This window comes from Sus scrofa, chromosome 4 (assembly GCF_000003025.6).
Source record: "Sus scrofa isolate TJ Tabasco breed Duroc chromosome 4, Sscrofa11.1, whole genome shotgun sequence".
Lineage (NCBI taxonomy): Eukaryota > Metazoa > Chordata > Mammalia > Artiodactyla > Suidae > Sus > Sus scrofa.
In genome coordinates, this window is record NC_010446.5 from 30,748,130 (window position 1) to 30,767,161 (window position 19,032).

The 19,032-nt window shown below is 37.0% G+C and overlaps 1 protein-coding gene across 15 annotated transcripts in view; it reads right to left on the reverse strand.

Annotated features, from left to right (window-relative positions):
• OXR1 (oxidation resistance 1) overlaps positions 1-19,032 on the reverse strand; it is a 519,109-nt gene that overhangs the window by 12,286 nt on the left and 487,791 nt on the right. The window contains exon 1 of one of the 15 annotated variants that reach the window (XM_003481363.4): positions 16,649-18,555. The exons of 13 other annotated variants lie outside the window; for them this stretch is intronic. In XM_003481363.4, coding sequence (XP_003481411.1) covers positions 16,649-16,714 — 66 coding nt within the window. In that variant the 5' untranslated portion in view covers positions 16,715-18,555. Of the gene's footprint in view, positions 1-16,648; positions 18,556-19,032 lie in introns of those variants that run through there. One more of the 15 variants, XM_003481364.4, reaches the window with a different exon arrangement.

Below are 19,032 nucleotides of genomic sequence, written 5' to 3' on the forward strand. Positions count from 1 at the left end.
GTGGTGTAGGTTGCAGACGCGGCTCAGATACCTCGTTGCTGTGGCTCTGGTGTAGGCCAGTGGCTACAGCTCCTATTCAACCCCTAGCCTGGGAACCTCCATGTGCTGCAGGAGTGGCCCTAGAAAAGGCAAAAAGACAAAAAGACAAAAAAAAAAAAGAGTCTCCTTAGATAAGAATTTTCAAATTATATAACTTAATTACTCCTCTGTGTTCTTTTTATTCCTCTACTTAACACTGATCTCACACTTAAAGATCTTCCTTTTACTATATGAAAACACACTTTCTGATTGAAAATAAAAACTGAATTTGCTCACAAAGGGGATAAGTTATAACCTAACTGTATCAACATCACCTAGAGCAGGAATTATCAGTGAGGGAACCAGAAACTGCCATCATAAGTGTAAGCTTATTGGAGCTCCTGTTGTGGCGCAGCAGAAACCAATCCGACTAGTATCCATGAGGACACAGCTTTGATTGCTGGCCTTGCTCAGTGGGTTGGGGATTCGGCACTGTGAGCTGTGATGTAGGTCACAGACATGGCTCAGATCCTGAGTTGCTGTGGCTGTGGTGTAGGCCAGCAGCTATAGCTCCGATTCGACTCCTAGCCTGAGAACTACCATATGCCTCAGGTGCAGCCCTAAATTAGAAAAAAAAGTATAAGCTTATAACATCTGGTAAAATCATAGTTTCTTGAATGTCACAAATCTAACTTTTCATGTTCATACCCTTTAAAACAAAACTAAAATAAGAAACTGTATTCCTTTCTAGGTCTTATAAACTTACCACTTCCTTACTCTTAAATATTTACTCATGCTGTGATGAATGAAGATATATAATATTGTAAAAAAGAATCTGTGAACTAATAAAGAAAATGGATTTGAAATTTAATGAACAGAAAAAAATACCTCCTCCTTTTAAAATAAATGAATAATGGGATATAGATTCCTAGTTTATATGGTAGAAATGGAATTAGTCTCAAATTAATTTTTAATCCCTTGGTAAATCATATTCCATGTACAAAACTTATTACTTTACTCAAAAGAGTAAATCTAAGTAGAAAATGGATATATTTCTACAAAATGTCCTATATCACATTCTCAATTATTAAGCGTACAGAGTTTAGGAAATTGAGACATTCTAACTAAAAAGAGTATTCACTGTCTGGCTTAAAAGTCCCTTCTTGAGCAAAGTGGTTTACATACACAGCTAAATCCCTTCTGTAGAAACTATGGTACTTATGAACTACCCACAGCAGAATGAAGTGCTACCCTCTAGACTTTTCAGTTTTTGACAAAGGAGTCACTCACAAAGCGTTTGCCTAAGCATTTAGTTTCAACAAATTACAAAAGCGAGAACTAAATCCAACCATCTCTATTACAAAGAAACTAACAACAACCTCCAGAAGAGAAGCTGAAAACTGAGAAAACGTAGAGTTCTCCTAGAAAGAAAGAGCCTTACCTGGGTCTAAAAGCACCCCCCTTCCAGGATGTTCCAGTATTTCCCTTAGATTATCCCATAAACAAACCAAAAACCTACCTTCACCCAACTGCCTTGCTGCCTAAAAGAAGGCTGTTAAGATAACTGTGAATGTGCAATTTGTATTTCTTACTTATCCCTTAATTTTGCTCCTTAGTAAAGGGATATGGGGTAGAAAGAAAAATGTTAACCTAATTAATGCCATTTATTCTTACTTTGGTATCCAAAAATATGTTAAAAAAGGAGGAAATTAAAGTTGAGCTGTTACTGAATAGAGAACACAGAAATAAACCCAGACACCTATGGCCAATTAGTCTTCGACAAAGGAGGCAAGAATATAAAACGGGAAAAAGACAGTCTCCTCAGCAACTGGTGCTGGGAAAACTGGACAGCTGCATGTAAATCAATAAAACTAAAACACATCCTCACACTATGCCCAAAGATAAACTCAAAATGGCTTTAAGACTTAAACATAGGACAAGACACCACCAAACTCCTAGAAGAGAACACAGGGCAAACATTCTCTGATATCAACTGTACAAATGTTTTCTTAGGTCAGTCTCCCAGAGAAATAGAAATAAAAATAAACCAGTGGGGCCTAATCAAACTTACAAGCTTTTGCATAGCAAAGGAAACCATAAAAAACAAACAAACAAAAAGACAACCTATGGAATGGGAGAAAGTAGTTTCAAATGATGCAGCCAACAAGAACTTAATCTCCAAAATATACAAACAACTCATACAACTCAACAGTAAAAAAAAAAAAAACAAAAAAAAAAACAAAAAACAAACAATCCAAGCGAAAAATGGGCAGAAGACCATTTCTCCAAAGATGTTAGGATGGCTAATGGGCACATGAGAAAATACTCAACATCACTAATCATTAGAGAAATGCAAATCAAAACTACAATGAGGTACCACTTCACACCAGTCAGAATGGCCATCATTAGTAAGTCCACAAATAACAAATGCTAGAGAGGGTTGGAGAAAAGGGAATTCTCCTTCACTGCAGGTAGGGATATAAATTGGTACAACCACTATGGAAAACAGTATGAAGTACCTCAGAAAACTAAATACAGAACTAACATATGATCCAGCAATCCCACTCTTGGGCATATGTCTGAACAAAACATTCATTGAAAAAGATACACGAACTTGTATGTTCACTGAATCACTATTCACAATAGCCAAGACATGGAAACAACCTAAATGTTCATCAACAGATTAATGGATTAACAAGATGTGGTACATATATGCAATGGAATAAAAAAATGCAAAGCCATAAAAAAATAAAATATTGCTGCCTACAGCAACAGGGATGGAACTAGAGACTCTCATACTAAGTGAAGTCAGAAAGAAAAAGACAAATACTATATGATATCACTTATATCTAAAATCTAATATGACACAAATGAACCTATCTACAGAAAAGAAACAAACTCAGGGACACGAAGAACAGACTTCGTGATTGCCAAGGGGGAGAGGGAGTGGGCTGGACTGGGAGTTTGGGATTAGTAAATGCAAATTATTGCATTTGGAGTAGATAAGCAATGAGATCCTGCTGAATGGTACAGGGAACTACTATCTAATCACTTGCGATGGAACACACAGGATGATGCGAGGAAAAAGAATGTGTATATATATGTATGGCTGGGTCACTTTGCTGTATAGCAGAAACTGACAGAACACTGTAAATCAACTTAACAAAAAGCTGTAAAAAAAAAAAGAAAAAATTGAGATTACTAAAAATACACGGTATTAGTTAAAAAAATAAAGTTGAGCTGTTATAGCTAACAAAAAGGGCATACAACAATATGCTGAAGTCACATAACCAGCTGTTCTTTATTTCATAATATATGACAAAGTCTATTTTTGGCCACCATGTGGCATATGGAGTTCCCAGGCCAGGGATCAGATCCAAGCCACAGTTGTGACCTACATCACAGCTGTGGCACTGCCAGATGTTTTAACCCACTGTGCCAGACCAGGATTGAACCTGTGTCCTGGCACTGCAGAGATACTGCTGATACAGTTGCACCACAGCAGGAAGTCCTATGACAAAGTCTTTATTACAAAATAAGACCTGGATTATGTTAAAACTTTGCTCCTTTTTGCCTTAAGTTAAAACTATTATTTTCTAAATTATATTATTTAAATTATAAGAAGTTATATATTACAAATTAAATTATATTAATTCTTTAAAATCTTTTAATCTCTTTTAAACAAAAACAAGTAGAGAAAATATTTTCAACTCATTCTATGAGGACAGCATTACCCTAATTTAAAAAAAAAAGACATTATAAGAAAGAAAAATTACAGACCAAATATCTCCCATGAATATACAGGCAAAAAGCCTCAAGAAAATATTACCAAACTGAATCTAACAATGTATAAAAATAATTACAGGAGTTCCTGTTGTGGCTCAGCGGTAACAAATCTGACTAGTATCCATGAGGAAGTGGGTGCAATCCCTGGCCTCACTCAGCAAGTTAAGGATCAGACATTGCTGTAAGCTGTGGTAGAGGTGGCAGACAAGGCTCAGATCTGGTGTTGCTGTGGCTGTGGTGTAGACCAGCAGCTACAGCTCCGATTCAACCCCTAGCCTGGGAACGTCCATATGCCACAGGTGCAGCCCTGAAACACAATAAAACAATAATAATAATAATAATATTATTTAATGACCAAGTGGGATTTAATACCATGTATGCAAGGCACATGGCAAGGTATTTCAACATTTGAAAAATCAAATGGTATAAGTCATCATACATCAACAGATGCAAAAAGCATTACTCAAAATCCCACACTCGGAGTTTCCGTCATGGCTCAGCGGTTAGTGAATCAGACTAGGAACCATGAGGTTGCAGGTTCGATCCCTGGCCTTGCTCAGTGGGTTAAGGATCTGGCGTTGCCATGAGCTGTGGTGTAGGTCACAGATGGGGCTTGGATCCCGCGTTGTTGTGGCTGTGATGTAAGCCGTCTTGTTGTGGCTGTGATGTAGGCCAGCTCCAACTGGACCCCAGCCTGGGAACCTCCATATGCTGTGGGTGCGGCCATAGAAAAGAAAAAAAGACAAGAAAAAAAAATTAAAAAAAATCCCACACTCATTCATGATTATCAACAACCTAGAAATACAGCCTAACTCCTGTAACCTGATAAAGTTGACATTTAATAAAAAAAAAATCCTACGATTAACATCATACATAATTGTTTTTGAAAAAGAACATACTTTTCCACTCCTATTAGAAGACCTAGCAAACCGAGTAAAACAAGAAAAGAAAATAAAAGGTATACAGATTGGGAATGATGGAATAAAATTCTTGATGACATGGCTGCCTATAAAGAAAATTCTAAAGAATCAATCAAAACTGCTGGAATTAATAAGTTATCATAGTAGGTTTGCTGATACAAGGTTGATACACAAAAGTTAACTGCTTCTCTATATATCAATATATAGATATATCTATAATTAGAATTTGAAATGTAAAATAATACCATTTATATTAGTACAGAAAAAAATTAAGACATGAAGTACAAAGTACTGAAGAAAGAAATCAAAGAGGATATAAATAAATGAAGAGATATTCTATGTTCATACATTTGGATAGGAATACAATATTCTCAAGATATCAGTTCTTCCAAAGTTGGCCTACAGACTCAACATAATTTCAATAAAAAGCCCATCAAGTTATTTTGTAGATATAGGCAAAGCTATTATTTAAAGTTTATGTAGAAAGATCCAAATACTAACACAATAGTGAAAGAAAAGAATAAAACTGAAGGATTGACACTACTTAATATCAAGACTTACTATAAAGCTACGGTAATCAAGATTGTATTGTTAATGACAAAAGAACAAATAGATCAATAGAATGTAACAAAGCACCCAGACACAGACTCACACAAGTACAGTCAATTGATTTTTGACAAAGAAGCAAAGATAATGCAATGAAGAATGGATGGTCTTTTACCAAATAGTGCTAAAACAACTGGACATCCACATGCAAAAAAGTTAATATAGACAAAGTCTTTGTACTTTTCACAAAAATCAACTCAAAATGGATCACAAACCCAAATGTAAAATGCAAAACTATAAAACTCCTAGAAACTAACATAGGGAAAAATCTAAGTGTCTATGGGTTTAAAGACGTATTTTTGGATAGAATACCAAAAGCATGATATATGAAAAAGAAGTTAGATTTCACTATAATTAAAAATGTCTGCTCTGTGACAGATATTGTCAAGGGAATGGAAAAACAATCCACAGACTGGGAGAAAATCTTTGCAAAGTATGTATCTCATAAATATATTATCCAAAATATACGAAGTACTACTGAAAAACAAGAAAACAAACAATTAAAACACAAACTAGGAGTTTTCATTCTGGCACAGCAGAAACAAATCTGACTAGTATCCATGAGGATGCAGGTTCGATCTCTGGCCTTGCTCAGTGGGTCAGGGGTCCAGCATTGCCATGAGCTGTGGTATAGGTTGCAGACACAGCTCGGATCCCGTGTTGCCGTGGCTGTGGCACAGGCTGGCAGCTCAGGTGATTTGATCCCTGGCCTGGGGACTACCATATACCATGGGAGTGGCCCTAAAAAGAGTGGGGGGGGGATTCCTGCAGTGGCACATGGGCTAAGAATCTGACTGCAGCGGCTCAGGTTGCTGCAGAGGTATGAGTTTGATCTCCAGCCCATAGCACTGGGTTAAAGGATCCAGAGTTGCCACAGCTGTAGTGTAGGTTGCAGCTATGGCTCGGATTCAATTCCTGGAAGTTCCTATACTGTGGGTGCGGCCATAAAAACCTCAAACCAAAAGAGTGAGATACCACCAGGTAGCTATTAAGAATGAAAGCACTGACAACATCAAATGCTTCTGGGGATATGGAGCAACAGGAACTCTCATTCATTGTTGATAGAGCACAGAATGGTACAACCTCTTCAGTAAACAGGGTGGCAGTTCCTTACAGAACTGAACATGCTCCTATCATAAAATCCAGCAATTACACTTCTTGGTAGAAATGAGCTGAAAATTTACGTCCACATAAAATCTGCACATGAATGTCTATAACAACCTTTAATTTATTACATGTCAAATGCGGAAGTAACCAAAATGTCCTATAATAGGTGAATACGTAAAACGTGGTACAATGAGACAATGGAATATTAAATGTCAGCACAAAAAAGTGAGCTATCAAGCCATGAAAAGACAGAAAGGAAACTTAAACACATCTTACTAAGTGAAAGAAGCCAATCTGAAAAGTCTACATATGGTATGATTCTAACTACTTGATACTCTGGAAAAGGCGAAAGAAACTACAGAAAGAGTAAAAGCATCAGTGGTTCCCAGGTGTTAGGTGGAGGAAGGGAGGGATGAACAGATGGAACACAGGGCAATCTGAGGGCAGTAGAACTATACTCTATCACCCTGTAATGGTAGACACACGTCATTCCACAGAATGGATAACACAAAGAATGAACCCTAATGTAAACTACAGACTGTGGGCAATAATGTATAATATTAGCTCATAAATCATACTACATATCACATGATATAAATAATAGGAGTAGTATGTTTGGAGAGAAAGGGGGCATATGGGAATTATCTGTACTTTCCATTTAATTTTTCTGTAAACCTAAAATTGCTCCAAAAATGATATATATATGTATACATATATATATTTATTTTTTTATTTTATTTTTTTTGTCTTTTGCTATTTCTTTGGGCCACTCCTGCGGCATATGGAGGTTCCCAGGCTAGGGGTTGAATCAGAGTTGTAGCCGCCAGCCTTCGTCAGAGCCACAGCAACACCGGATCCGAGCCGCATCTGCAACCTACACTACAGCTCACGGCAACACCGGATCGTTAACCCACTGAGCAAGGGCAGGGACCGAACCCGCAACCTCATGGTTCCTAGTCGGATTTGTTAACCACTGCGCCACGACGGGAACTCCTATGTATATTTTTAAAGAAAAGCTGGGGAATTGTAAATACTAAATTCAGGGAGGTAGTTACCAATTTGGAGGTGACATGAGATGAGATAAAGAAAGAATACATAGGGAGTTCCTGTCGTGACTCAGTGGTTAAGGTATCCGACTAGGAACCATGAGGCTGCTGGTTCAATTCCTGGCCTTGCTCGGTGGGTTGAGGATCCGGTGTTGCCCTGACTTGTGGTGTAGGTCGCAGACATGGCTTGGATCCTGTGTTGCTATGGCTCTGGCATAGGCTGGTGGCTACGGCTCCGATTAGAATATTAAATGTCAGCCTGGGACTCTCCATATGTTGCAGGAGCGGCCCTAGAAAAGGCAAAAAGACAAAAACAAACAAACGAACAAACGAAACCACATAGGATGATGCACTTTTACTTGAATATTCTAGTTCTTAAGTTGAGTGGTAGGATCACAGATATTCATTTTACCATGATATCTCATAATTTATATATGTAATAAATATGCTTTTCACTACTAAGTCAAATAAATAAAAAGTATTATATACTGAACACATGCGTACATATCCTCTTTTCAATTATATTGTGACCAGAAAGCAGCTGTTTTATATAATAAGGCATATATAAACCCTAGTTAAAAAATTTCCCATGAATATGTACTATTAGTAAGCAACACAATATAGCCTAAAGAATCCTGGGTTTAGCGGTAGACCTCTGTCTTAATTCTGATTCTGTTTTGGGGGGTTTTTTGACAACACGCATGGCATTCAGAAGTTCCTGGGCCAGGCATAGAACCCGCACCACAGCAGTAACCCAAGCCACAGCAGTGACATGCTGAGCCACGGAAGAACTCCCTGATTAACAGCTATTCCTCCATATGCCTGAGGGATTGATTCTAGAAACCTTCACAGATATCAAAATCCATAGATACTCAAGTTCCTTACAGAAAATGGCACAGTAATGCATATAATCTATGCACATCTTTTCATATACTTTAATCATCAATAGATTACTTATACTATCTAGTATGATGTAAATTCTTTGTAACTAGTTATAAATACAATGTAAATGCTATGTAAATACTTGCTAGCAGGTGGTAAATTCAAGTTTTGCTTTTTGAAACTCTCTGGAATTTTTTTCCCCAAAATATTTTTAATCTGTAATTGGCTGAATCTGCATATGCAGAACCATCAAATGCAGAACTGGCAGATAAGGAATGCTGATTGTATTAATTTTATGAATTTGAGCAACAGCACTTAGTTCCTCAATTTCTGGTCTTTCCAATAAAAACAGTAATTATACCTTAGGCACTTTATGAGGAATAAATATGTGTAAGATATATATAAAGTAGAAACTAAAATAAATGTTAATTCTCTTCTCCTAGTTTTATTCTGAAGATTTTGAGAACAAGTACAGTAAAGAATTTCAGGGCACATGGAGTTCCTGTTGTGACTCAGTGGTAATGAACCCAACTAGTATCCATGAGGATGTGGGTTTGATCTCTGGTCTCACTCGGTGGCTTATGGATCTGGAGTTGCCATGTGTGTGGTGTAGGTCACATGCATAGCTTGGATCCCATGTTGCTCTGGCTGGGGTGTAGGCCAGCAGCTGCAGCTCTGATTTGACTCCTAGCCTGGGAACTTTCATATGCCACAGGTGTGACCATAAAAAGTAAAACAAAACTCACGGAAAGTGTACAGAATAATACATAGTGTTACTAGACTAGACGTATATAATGTTGTTAGAAGTACATGATGTGCTGCAAAACAGAAATTGGCTGAACACTGTAAATCAACTACACTTTCATAAAAAAATAAAGTGAAATTAAAATAGAAAAAAGAAATACACCGTGTTAGCAAACGTGATTATTTTTATCAGTATTATAAGCATATTGAACCGAGGATATTGAAAGGAGTTTGACATTTAAACTGGCTCTTCTTAAAAGCCTATCTGTGAGGTAATTTTTAAACAGATATAAGTAATTAATCATTTCAAATGTTATCTTTCATAAAAGCCTGAGATACAAAAAAAATTTTGCCTTGTCATATATGAGCCTAAAAACAATAAAAAAGATAAAATTTACTGAATTATTGATAAAGTGGCGTTATTTAATAATTTGTGACTTTGCTGTACAGCAGAAATGGGCACAATACTAAATCTATTACACTTTAATAATTTAAAAATTTAAAAAAATTGTGACTTTAATCTGATTAAGTTTATACCCTTATTATAAAATGAGTTTATAACCTTCACTTGAATTACATATTTCTTTTTAGCTGTGCTCATGGCCTATGGAAGTTCCTGGACGAGGGATCGAATCTGTACCACAGCAGCCACCTGAACCACTGCAGTGACAATGCCAGAACCTTAACCCACTATGCCACAAGAGAACTCTGAATTACAATTTATTGACAGACACTAAAAAGACAGAACATAGTATATTGGTATATCAAATATATAAACAGCTTCTAGTAAATGACTAGAGATTAAAGTTTAGATTATTTCTCAGAATAAACTCTAAAATAGCCTTTAAAAATAAAGCAAAGATAGGAGTTCCCGTCATGGCACATGTTGTTAATGAATCAGACTGGGAACCATGAGGTTGCGGGTTCGATCCCTGGCCTTGCTCAGTAGGTTAAGGATCTGGCATTGCCGTGAGCTGTGGTGTAGGTTGTAGATGCGGCTCGGATCCCGAGTTGCTGTGGCTCTGGCGTAGGCTGGTGGCTACAGCTCCGATTCGAACCCTAGCCTGGGAACTCCATATGCCATGGAAGCGGCCCTAGAAAAGGCAAAAAGACAAAATAAATAAATAAATAAAGCAAAGACAACAAGATGGCTGAGCTTACCTCCTCTCATAAGCATTTCAAAATTACAACTATTCACAGAACTATCAATGAAAAAGACTTGAACCTAGCAGGAAGATCTTTTACAACTAAATATATTATGAAGATGGTGGGAGGGGTGTAGTCATGGTGCAGTCAAGACCCATGCCTCTGGTAGGTGAACCACAAAAAGAAGAATAAATAAAACTGCAGAAATTCTTCCCAAGGGGTCTGAGACCCACATCAGGCTCCCAAGCCCAGGGTTCTGTGCTGGGAAAACAAGCCTCAAATTGTCTGGCTTTGAAGACCAGGGAGCTTCCTTTCAGGAGACCCAAAGGGCTGTAGGAAATAGGAACTTCACTTTTAAAGTGCACACATAAAATCTTACATGCTCTGGGACCAGGGACGGTTGCAGTAATTTGAAAGGAGCCTGAATTAGATTCTCCTGCTGATCCTGGAGGTCTCCTGGAGAGTTAGGAGGAAAGAGGAGCTCACCTTGGGAACAAAGACACTGGGAGTTTGTTCTATCACGGAGACGCTGATAATGGTAAGTGCCACTTGGAATCCTCCCACTTATTAGCACCTGAACCCAGCCCCACTCACCAACATGTAGGCACCAGCACCGGATGCCTCAGGCCAAGCAACTAATGGTGAAGGGATACAGCCCCACCCAATAGCAGACAGGCTGCCGTAAGAACCCCTGAGCCCACAGCTGCCCCTATATATGTCCAAGCCTAGAAGAGTACCCAGAAACCAGTGCACAGGAACTACAGCTTGGACTCCAGAGTCTGTAGTCAGAGACTGCAGGACAGTGTTCCACCCAACAGTGGTAGGACACCAGCTTCCGAATCCTTTGGGCCCAGGGCCCACCTACTAGCAAGCCTGCTCTATCCTCAAGACCAGCCTCATCCACAAGTGGATGCCAGCATCACCCAGATACCAAAACCAGACAATGTCACACACAAAAAAGAAAATTACAGGCCAATATCACTGATAAACATGGGTGCAAAGATCCTCAACAAAACATTAAAAGTATCATACACCATGAGCAACTGGAAATTAACCCAGTTGATGAAAGAATGGTTAAGCACCTGCAAATCAATCACTGTGATACACCATATTAACAAACTGAATAATAAAAACCAAATGATCATCTCAGAAGCAGAAAAAGCTTTTGATTAAAATTCAACATTTGGAGATCCCGTCATGGCTCAGTGATTAACAATCCCAACTAGCATCCATGAAGACACGGGTTCAATCCCTGGCCTTGCTCAGTGGGTTAAGGATCCGGCACTGCCGTGAGCTGTGGTGTAGGTTGCAGATGTGACTCAGATCCCACATTGCTGTGGCTGTGGTGTAGGCTGGCAGCTAGAGCTCCAGCTGGACCCCTAGCCTGGGAACCTCCATATGCCACGAATGCAACTGTAAAAAGATAAAAGTCAAAAAAAAAAAAAATCCAACATCCATTTATTATAAAAACACTCCAGAAAGGGGGTGTAGAGGGAACAGACCTCAGTGTAATAAAGGTCATATGGGAGAAGCTCACAGCTAATATCATACTCAATGATGAAAAACTGAAAGCATTTCCTTTAAGATCAAAAATAAAACAAGGATGCCCCAGAGTACTGGAACTCCTACCCACTACAATTAAACAAGGGGGAAAAAATATCCAAATGGGAAGAGAAGAAGTAAAACTGTTACTATTTACAGATGGTATGATACTATACATAGAAAATCATAAAGATGCCACCAAAACCTACTAGAGCTCATCAATGAATTTGGTAAATTTGCAGGATACGAAATTAATATACAGAAATCTACTGCATTTCTATACACTAACAATGAACTATCAAAGAGAAATTAAGGAAACAATTCCCTGTACCATCATATCAAAAAGTATAAAGTATCTAGGAATAAACCTAGTACCTAAGGAGGTAAAAGATCTATACTTGCAAAACTGTAAGATTCTGATGAAAGAAATTGAAGATGACACAAATTCAAAGACTTACTGTGTTCATGGATTTTAAAGAATTAATATTGCTAAAATGACTATACTACCCAAGGCAATCTGCAGATTAAATGCAATTCCTATCAATATTTCAATGGCAGTTTTCACAGAACTAGATATTCTTAAAAATTGTATGGAAATACAAAACACACCAAATAATCAGAATAATCTTGAGAAAGAAGAAAAGAGTTGGAGGTATCATGCTCCCTGACTTCAGATTATAATAAAAAGCTACAATAATCAAACCAGTATGGTTGTGGCACAAAAAAAAAGACATATAGATCAATGAAACAGAACACAGAGTCCACATACTAACCCCTACGCTTATGTTCAATTTATCTATGACAAAGAAAGCAAGAATGTACAATGCGAAAAGCCAGACTCTTTATCAAGTAACCAGTGCTGGGAAAAGTGGACAGCTACATTTAAAACAGTGAAATTAGGGAGCTCCTGTCGTGGTGCAGTGGTTAACGAATCCGACTAGGAACCATGAGGTTGCGGGTTCGATCTCTGGCCTTGCTCAGTGGGTTAAGAATCTGGTGTTGCTGTGAGTGAGCTATGGTGTAGGTTATAGACGCGGCTCGGATCCCACGTTGCTGTGGCTGTGGTGTAGGCCAGGAGCTGTATCTCTGATTAGACCCCCAGCCTGGGAACCTCCATATGCCGTGGGAGCGGCCCAAGAAACGTCAAAAACAAAACAAAACAAAAACAGGGAAATTAGGACATTTTCTCACACCATATACAAAAATAAACTCAGAGTGGATTAAAGAAATAAATATATAAGACTGGAAACCATAAAACTACTAGAGGAAAACTACTAAGCAGAACACTATGTAACATAAATCATAGGAAGTTTTTTTTGGATCTGTCACCTCAGACAAAGGAAACAAAAGCAAAAATAAATAAATAGGACCTTACTAAACTAAAAGCTTTTGCACAGCAAAGTATATCTTGAACAAAATGGAAAGACAATCTAATGAATGGTAGAAAGTATTTACAAATAATATGACTGATAATTGGTTAATATTCCAAGTGTATGAAGAACTCATAATCAACTCAATATCAAAAAAGCAAACAACCCAATTAAAATACAGGCAGAAGTTTAGAATAGACATTTTTCCATAGAAGACCCAGAAGTGGCCAACAGACACGGAAAGATACTCAACAGTGCTAATCATCAGGGAAATGCAAATCAAAACCACAATGAGTTATCACCTCACACGTGTCAGTATCATCAACACAAATAACAATTGTTGGTGAGGAGAAAAGAGAACACTTGTACATTGTTGATGGGAATGTAAATTGGTAGAGCCATTGTGTAAAACAGTACAAAGGTTCCTCCAAGAATTAAACATAGAACTACCATATTATCTAGCAATCCCACTCCTGGAACATTAATAAGAAAAGACACATGGGAGTTCCCATTATGGCTCAAAGGGTTAAGAACCCAACTAGCATCCATAAGGATGCGGGTTTGATTCCTGGCTTCACTCAGTGGGTTTAGGATAGGGAACTTCCATGAGCTGTAGTGAAGGTCACAGATGCGGCCCAGACCCTGCATTGCTGTGGCTGTGGCATAGGCTGGCAGCTGCAGCTCAAATTTGACCCCAAGCCCAGGAACTTCATATGCCACAGGTATGGCCCTAAAAAGAAGAAAAAAAGAAAACACACACCTCAATTTTCAAAGTGAATTATTTACAATTAGCCAAGGTATGGAAGTAACCTAAGTGTTCATTAACAGACGAATGCATAAGGATGTGGTATATACACATATGAAATGGAATATTACTCAGCCATAAAAAAGAAAAAAATTTTTTTGGGGGGGGCTTTCATGCAAATTATATTTCCAAAGGACTTGGGTACAATTTTTAAATTAAAATATCGTAGGTGGCTGTGTATGGATTTTTTTTTTTTTCCCACTGTACAGCAAGGGGGTCAGGTTATCCTTACATGTAGAAAATTTTTCATTGGCAACAATATGGGTGAAACTCAAGGGTATTATGCTTAGTGATGTAAGTCAGACAGAAAAAGACAATTACTGTTATCATTTACATGTGGAATCTAAAAACATAAAACATGTGGAATCTAAAAACATAAAACAAAGTACTGAATATAACAAAAAGAAACAGATTCAGAGATATAGATAACAAAAGGTTATAAGTGGGGAGAGGGTGACTTGTGGGTCAATACAGGGAAAGGGGTTTAGGAGGCAGAAAGTACTATGCATAAAATATAGAGGCTACAGGGATATACTGTACAGTATGGGGAAGACAGACAACATTTTATAATAATTATAAATGGATTATAATCTATAAAAATTTGAATCACTATGTTGTACACTTAAAACTAATATAATATTGTAAATCAACTATACCTCAATAAAAAACATGTAAGGAAAAGTTAGGCATCTTTGATCAATACGGTTTTCACTCAAGCTAACTAGGAAAAGTTTAACTTCATTTCATGTATTTTAGAGAATATTCTACCTATTATTAGTTAATGTCTTTAACCCTTAATATAATTCATTTATAAAATGAAAATAATCTATCTCTGGTTAACACACAGTTACTGTGAGGTAAAGTCTGACATGACATTGAACATTTAGAAAACTGTCCAGGTTTACATAAACATACAGTCAGATCAGTACAGTACTAGTTATAAGACCTTTATTACTTAAGTCTATAGATAGCATTCTACTTATCAGCTGAATAAAGTTATAAAGAACTGTAAAAAGCTACAAAATATGAAGTCCAAAAGTGAGAAATTTTATTTGTTCTAAAATATTTGTTATTCTCATAGAAGGATTATTTTCTATTTTCTATTTTAAAGTGGAAGCCCCTTTTCCAGCAGAATTTTATAGGAAATTTCAATCTACAAAAAAAGTAAAAGAGTTGCTATCATTTTCATCTTTACTTTCTTAAGCCTTTCTCCTACCCTACAGCTCCTAGGACTTCCACTCAAAAGTAAGGAAAACAGCTAGAAAACCAGGATCTGAGCTTGTCTACACACCAAAGCACATTGTATCATTTTATAAAACTCTCAAAGGCATCCTAGGTGAGGTAATGAATATGCTAGGGTCAAGTTGTCCAGGTGCTCCATGACAGCTTAGTTCAGTAATCACTACATGTGAGCTTTCTCATCTTTAAAATGGGAAGCAATACTACTCACTTTGCAAGGTTATTGTGAAGGTTAAATGAAATAATATAAATAAACTCTATATATGAGCAGAGCTGAAGACCAGTGAGAAGTAATGGTCTCATATCTGACAAAATCACATAACAGCTTCCTATAAAGTTGAAAAGGAACTGGTGAGTGTACTGTGTGATGTACATTATAATGATCTATAAAATTTAAAAATCCACATTTTATCTGTATTTGTAATAAATTAAACTATTAATACTACAGTATTAAATGAATCAAATTCTTATTCAAACAGCAAATCAAAAAATACATGTATAACATCACTGTTTTTGGTTTAAAAAAAAAGCTGTTATTAATTGGCTAATCTGATAATCTGATCAGAATTTTAACAAATCCAATCATTTCAGATGCCTAAACCCCTGAAAAAATTTGAAATCAACTTAAAAATAAAAAGACATAAGAAGTACTCTCAAGTCAAATTAAACAATACCCATGAAAATCATTTTGATATTTTTACTTGTTTAACATGTAAGGGTGGCAAGCTGCTTTTGAGGCATCCTCCAAAGTCACTCTTGGTTCTAAGTATACATCTAGGCTTATTTAAATCACCTATAATTACAGCAAAAATAAAATTAATATTCATAACACAAGATAACAGTCCTAAATTACCACAGAAATAAGAACTGGCAATACCTTTTCTAACAAATAGTGCGTATGTACTTATAACAAAAAATATCTAGGATTCTTAAAATAGTAAGATTGACTAAGATTTTTGTTTACTACAATATCACTTAAATTTTGTATTAGGTAGCAATGCTTGAAACTTTTTGGATAGCTTAATAAAGGCTTGTCTCAGACTGTCAAAACAATAGTCTTAATATACAATTACAAATGTATTTAGTTTGGGATCCAGTCAATAAAAATTAAATTAATTCACTCAGGCAAAACAAAAATTCTGATTATTTTCCTACAAAGTTAAATTAAAAATTAAGGAGCACTAAAGATCTGAAAACTTCCTGTTGAGGTAGAACAGGAAAACCAAAAACACTTTCAACAAGCCAAAATTGCAGTCCCTTATTCATTTCCTTTTTGAAGATACTTAGAATTAGCAGAAATAACTTAAAGATACTTTTTTTTTTTAACAATCATACAGTTTCGTATTCTATGCTTAAACTTTCATAAATTGTATAATTCTGCAGAATGTCACCATAAAAAGACTAGTAAATACAGAAACTAAAATCATTAAGATTTACCAGAGTATATTTTTGATTAATTGGCTGATGCCTTCTCCCTTTTTTCCCATACCAGAAACGAGACATTTCCTTTCCAGGGCAAATTAAGTTACATCAGATCTCCTAGGAACTGTTTTAAAAAGCATTCTTCCTCTGTCAAAGATAAATTTTCAGCATAAGAGCCATTCTACAGTGACAAAACAGTCTGCTAGAGACAAAGATTTGATTGACAAGACCGAGAACTAATCACTAAGTAGTATCCACTGCAAAGACAGTCCTGAGTGGAGACTGTAAAGCTGAGGAGGGAAGAGAGGGTTTCCCATGTTTAAGTTTGGTTGCACTGTACCCAAATGTGCAAAGAAAGGGCTCAAAAGTTTAAAGATACAGAGCATGCGTTTCACAGTACATTAAGAAATATACTAAAAATAACTAAGCCATAAAAAAGTAATCAGTAGAGTTTTCAGAGTCCCTCCCAAAGAACACGAATAATAATTTCAATTAACATTTTATTGTTTGCCTATACAGGCTTAAAATCATGTTCTTTGTTTATATCTAACAGTCCTATAATATTTCATCTTATTTGTATTTTTAATCAATAAGACGTCAGTTGAGGACCATTCAACCCACAAATTTTACAGAATGACTATGTAAAAATGAAGCAAATCTACTACAAATAAATCCTATACAAATATTTGGTGACTTGAAAACTCCTTTATTACACAGTCCATTTCTGGACCTACGCTGCAGCTGTAGCAACCCCAGACCGTTCAACCCACTACGCCTGGCCAGATGGAACTTTTGCCTCAGGATCAAACCTCAGGCCTCTGCAGTGGCCTGAGCTGCTGCAGTAGAATGCTCAACCCACTGCACTGTAGTGGGAACTCCCACAGTTCTTTTTTAAACTGCATTTTCTTAACATCTAATTTCTTGAAAGAGTATTTATATTTACTATGCCTGTGTATATATGTCACTAACCAGGGTATCCTGAATAAAACCTAAGAAGTGACTTTTTAAGATTAAATATTATTTATTATGACTGTAAGCAAAAACTACCTAGATTACCTCCATTTAAACTAGAATACCAATGCCACAATAACAGTTTCTTCTATTTTAAGCTAAACCTGCTCCTCCCCCTTTACCTTGCTGTGTGTACACATAAAGCTGTGCAGACAATGCCACCCCTCACAGAAACACAACCACCTTTCTAGTTCACACAACACTGCACCACCCCTACATCCCCAATCTCCTTCATCTACATTCCAGCATATGCATGCACAGCACACCCCTAATGAATATCCACCCTGCCACACACACACCAATCACCCCTCCATATCTCCCCAGCCAGCTCCACCATACTTACCCTAAGATCTCTCTTCGACGGTCCCTCATAGGGACACTGAAACCATCTCCACACCAGCTTTACAATAGAGTCCTATTATATATAGAGTGAACTGTGGTCACCACTCCCCCCATGCCTGCACTTCCCCCTGCACAGATCAACAACATTAAATAATTTGGTGGCAGTGGGGTGCCATTTTGAAAATCTATCATTACTTTCAGTCCAATTTTCTAGATTTAAAATATTATATGAGGACCAAAATGCAGTTTAAATGAGATTTTAAAAAATACACACACACACACACATGCACCATGCACAGGACAGCCTATTTTTCTGGTTGTCTCACTCAGCATACAACCCCACACCTTCTTCCTAATACAGCTTTGATTTTGCTAAGGTATCTTTTCAGCCATGAGTTTCTGAAAAGGCTGGCTCCATGACTAGCACAGGATGGATTCTTAAAGATCCAAACAAGTGCTTTCAAATTTTAGCCTACATCATAATCACTTGGAACATTTGTTAAAACAGAATGCTGGGCTCCAAAACCAGTTTCTAATAGGCAGACTGGAATGGAGCCTAAGAATGTACTTTTAAAACAAATTCCTAGAGACTACTGCTGCTGCTGCTAGCCCGGGAACCATACTCTGAAAAATGAAAAAACTATAATGAGATATCTCTTAATACTGGTTAGAATGGCTATTGTCAAAAAGATAAGATAACAATAAGCAGTGGCAAGATTATGGAGAAAAGGGAACTCTTGTGCACTACTGGTAGAATTATAAATTGGTACAGATACTTTGACAAACAGTATGGAGGATCCTCAAAAAATTAAAAACAGAACTACCAAATGATTCTGGGTATATATCTGAAGAATGAAACACTAATTTGAAAAGATGTATGCACCACCATGTTCAGAGCAACATTATTTACAACAGCCCAGATATGGAAACCATCTAAGTGTCTATCAATGGACGAATGGATACAAAAGAAGTGGTATAGATACATAGTGGAATACTACTCAGCCATAAAAAGGAATGAAACCTTGCCATTTGAGACAACACGGATG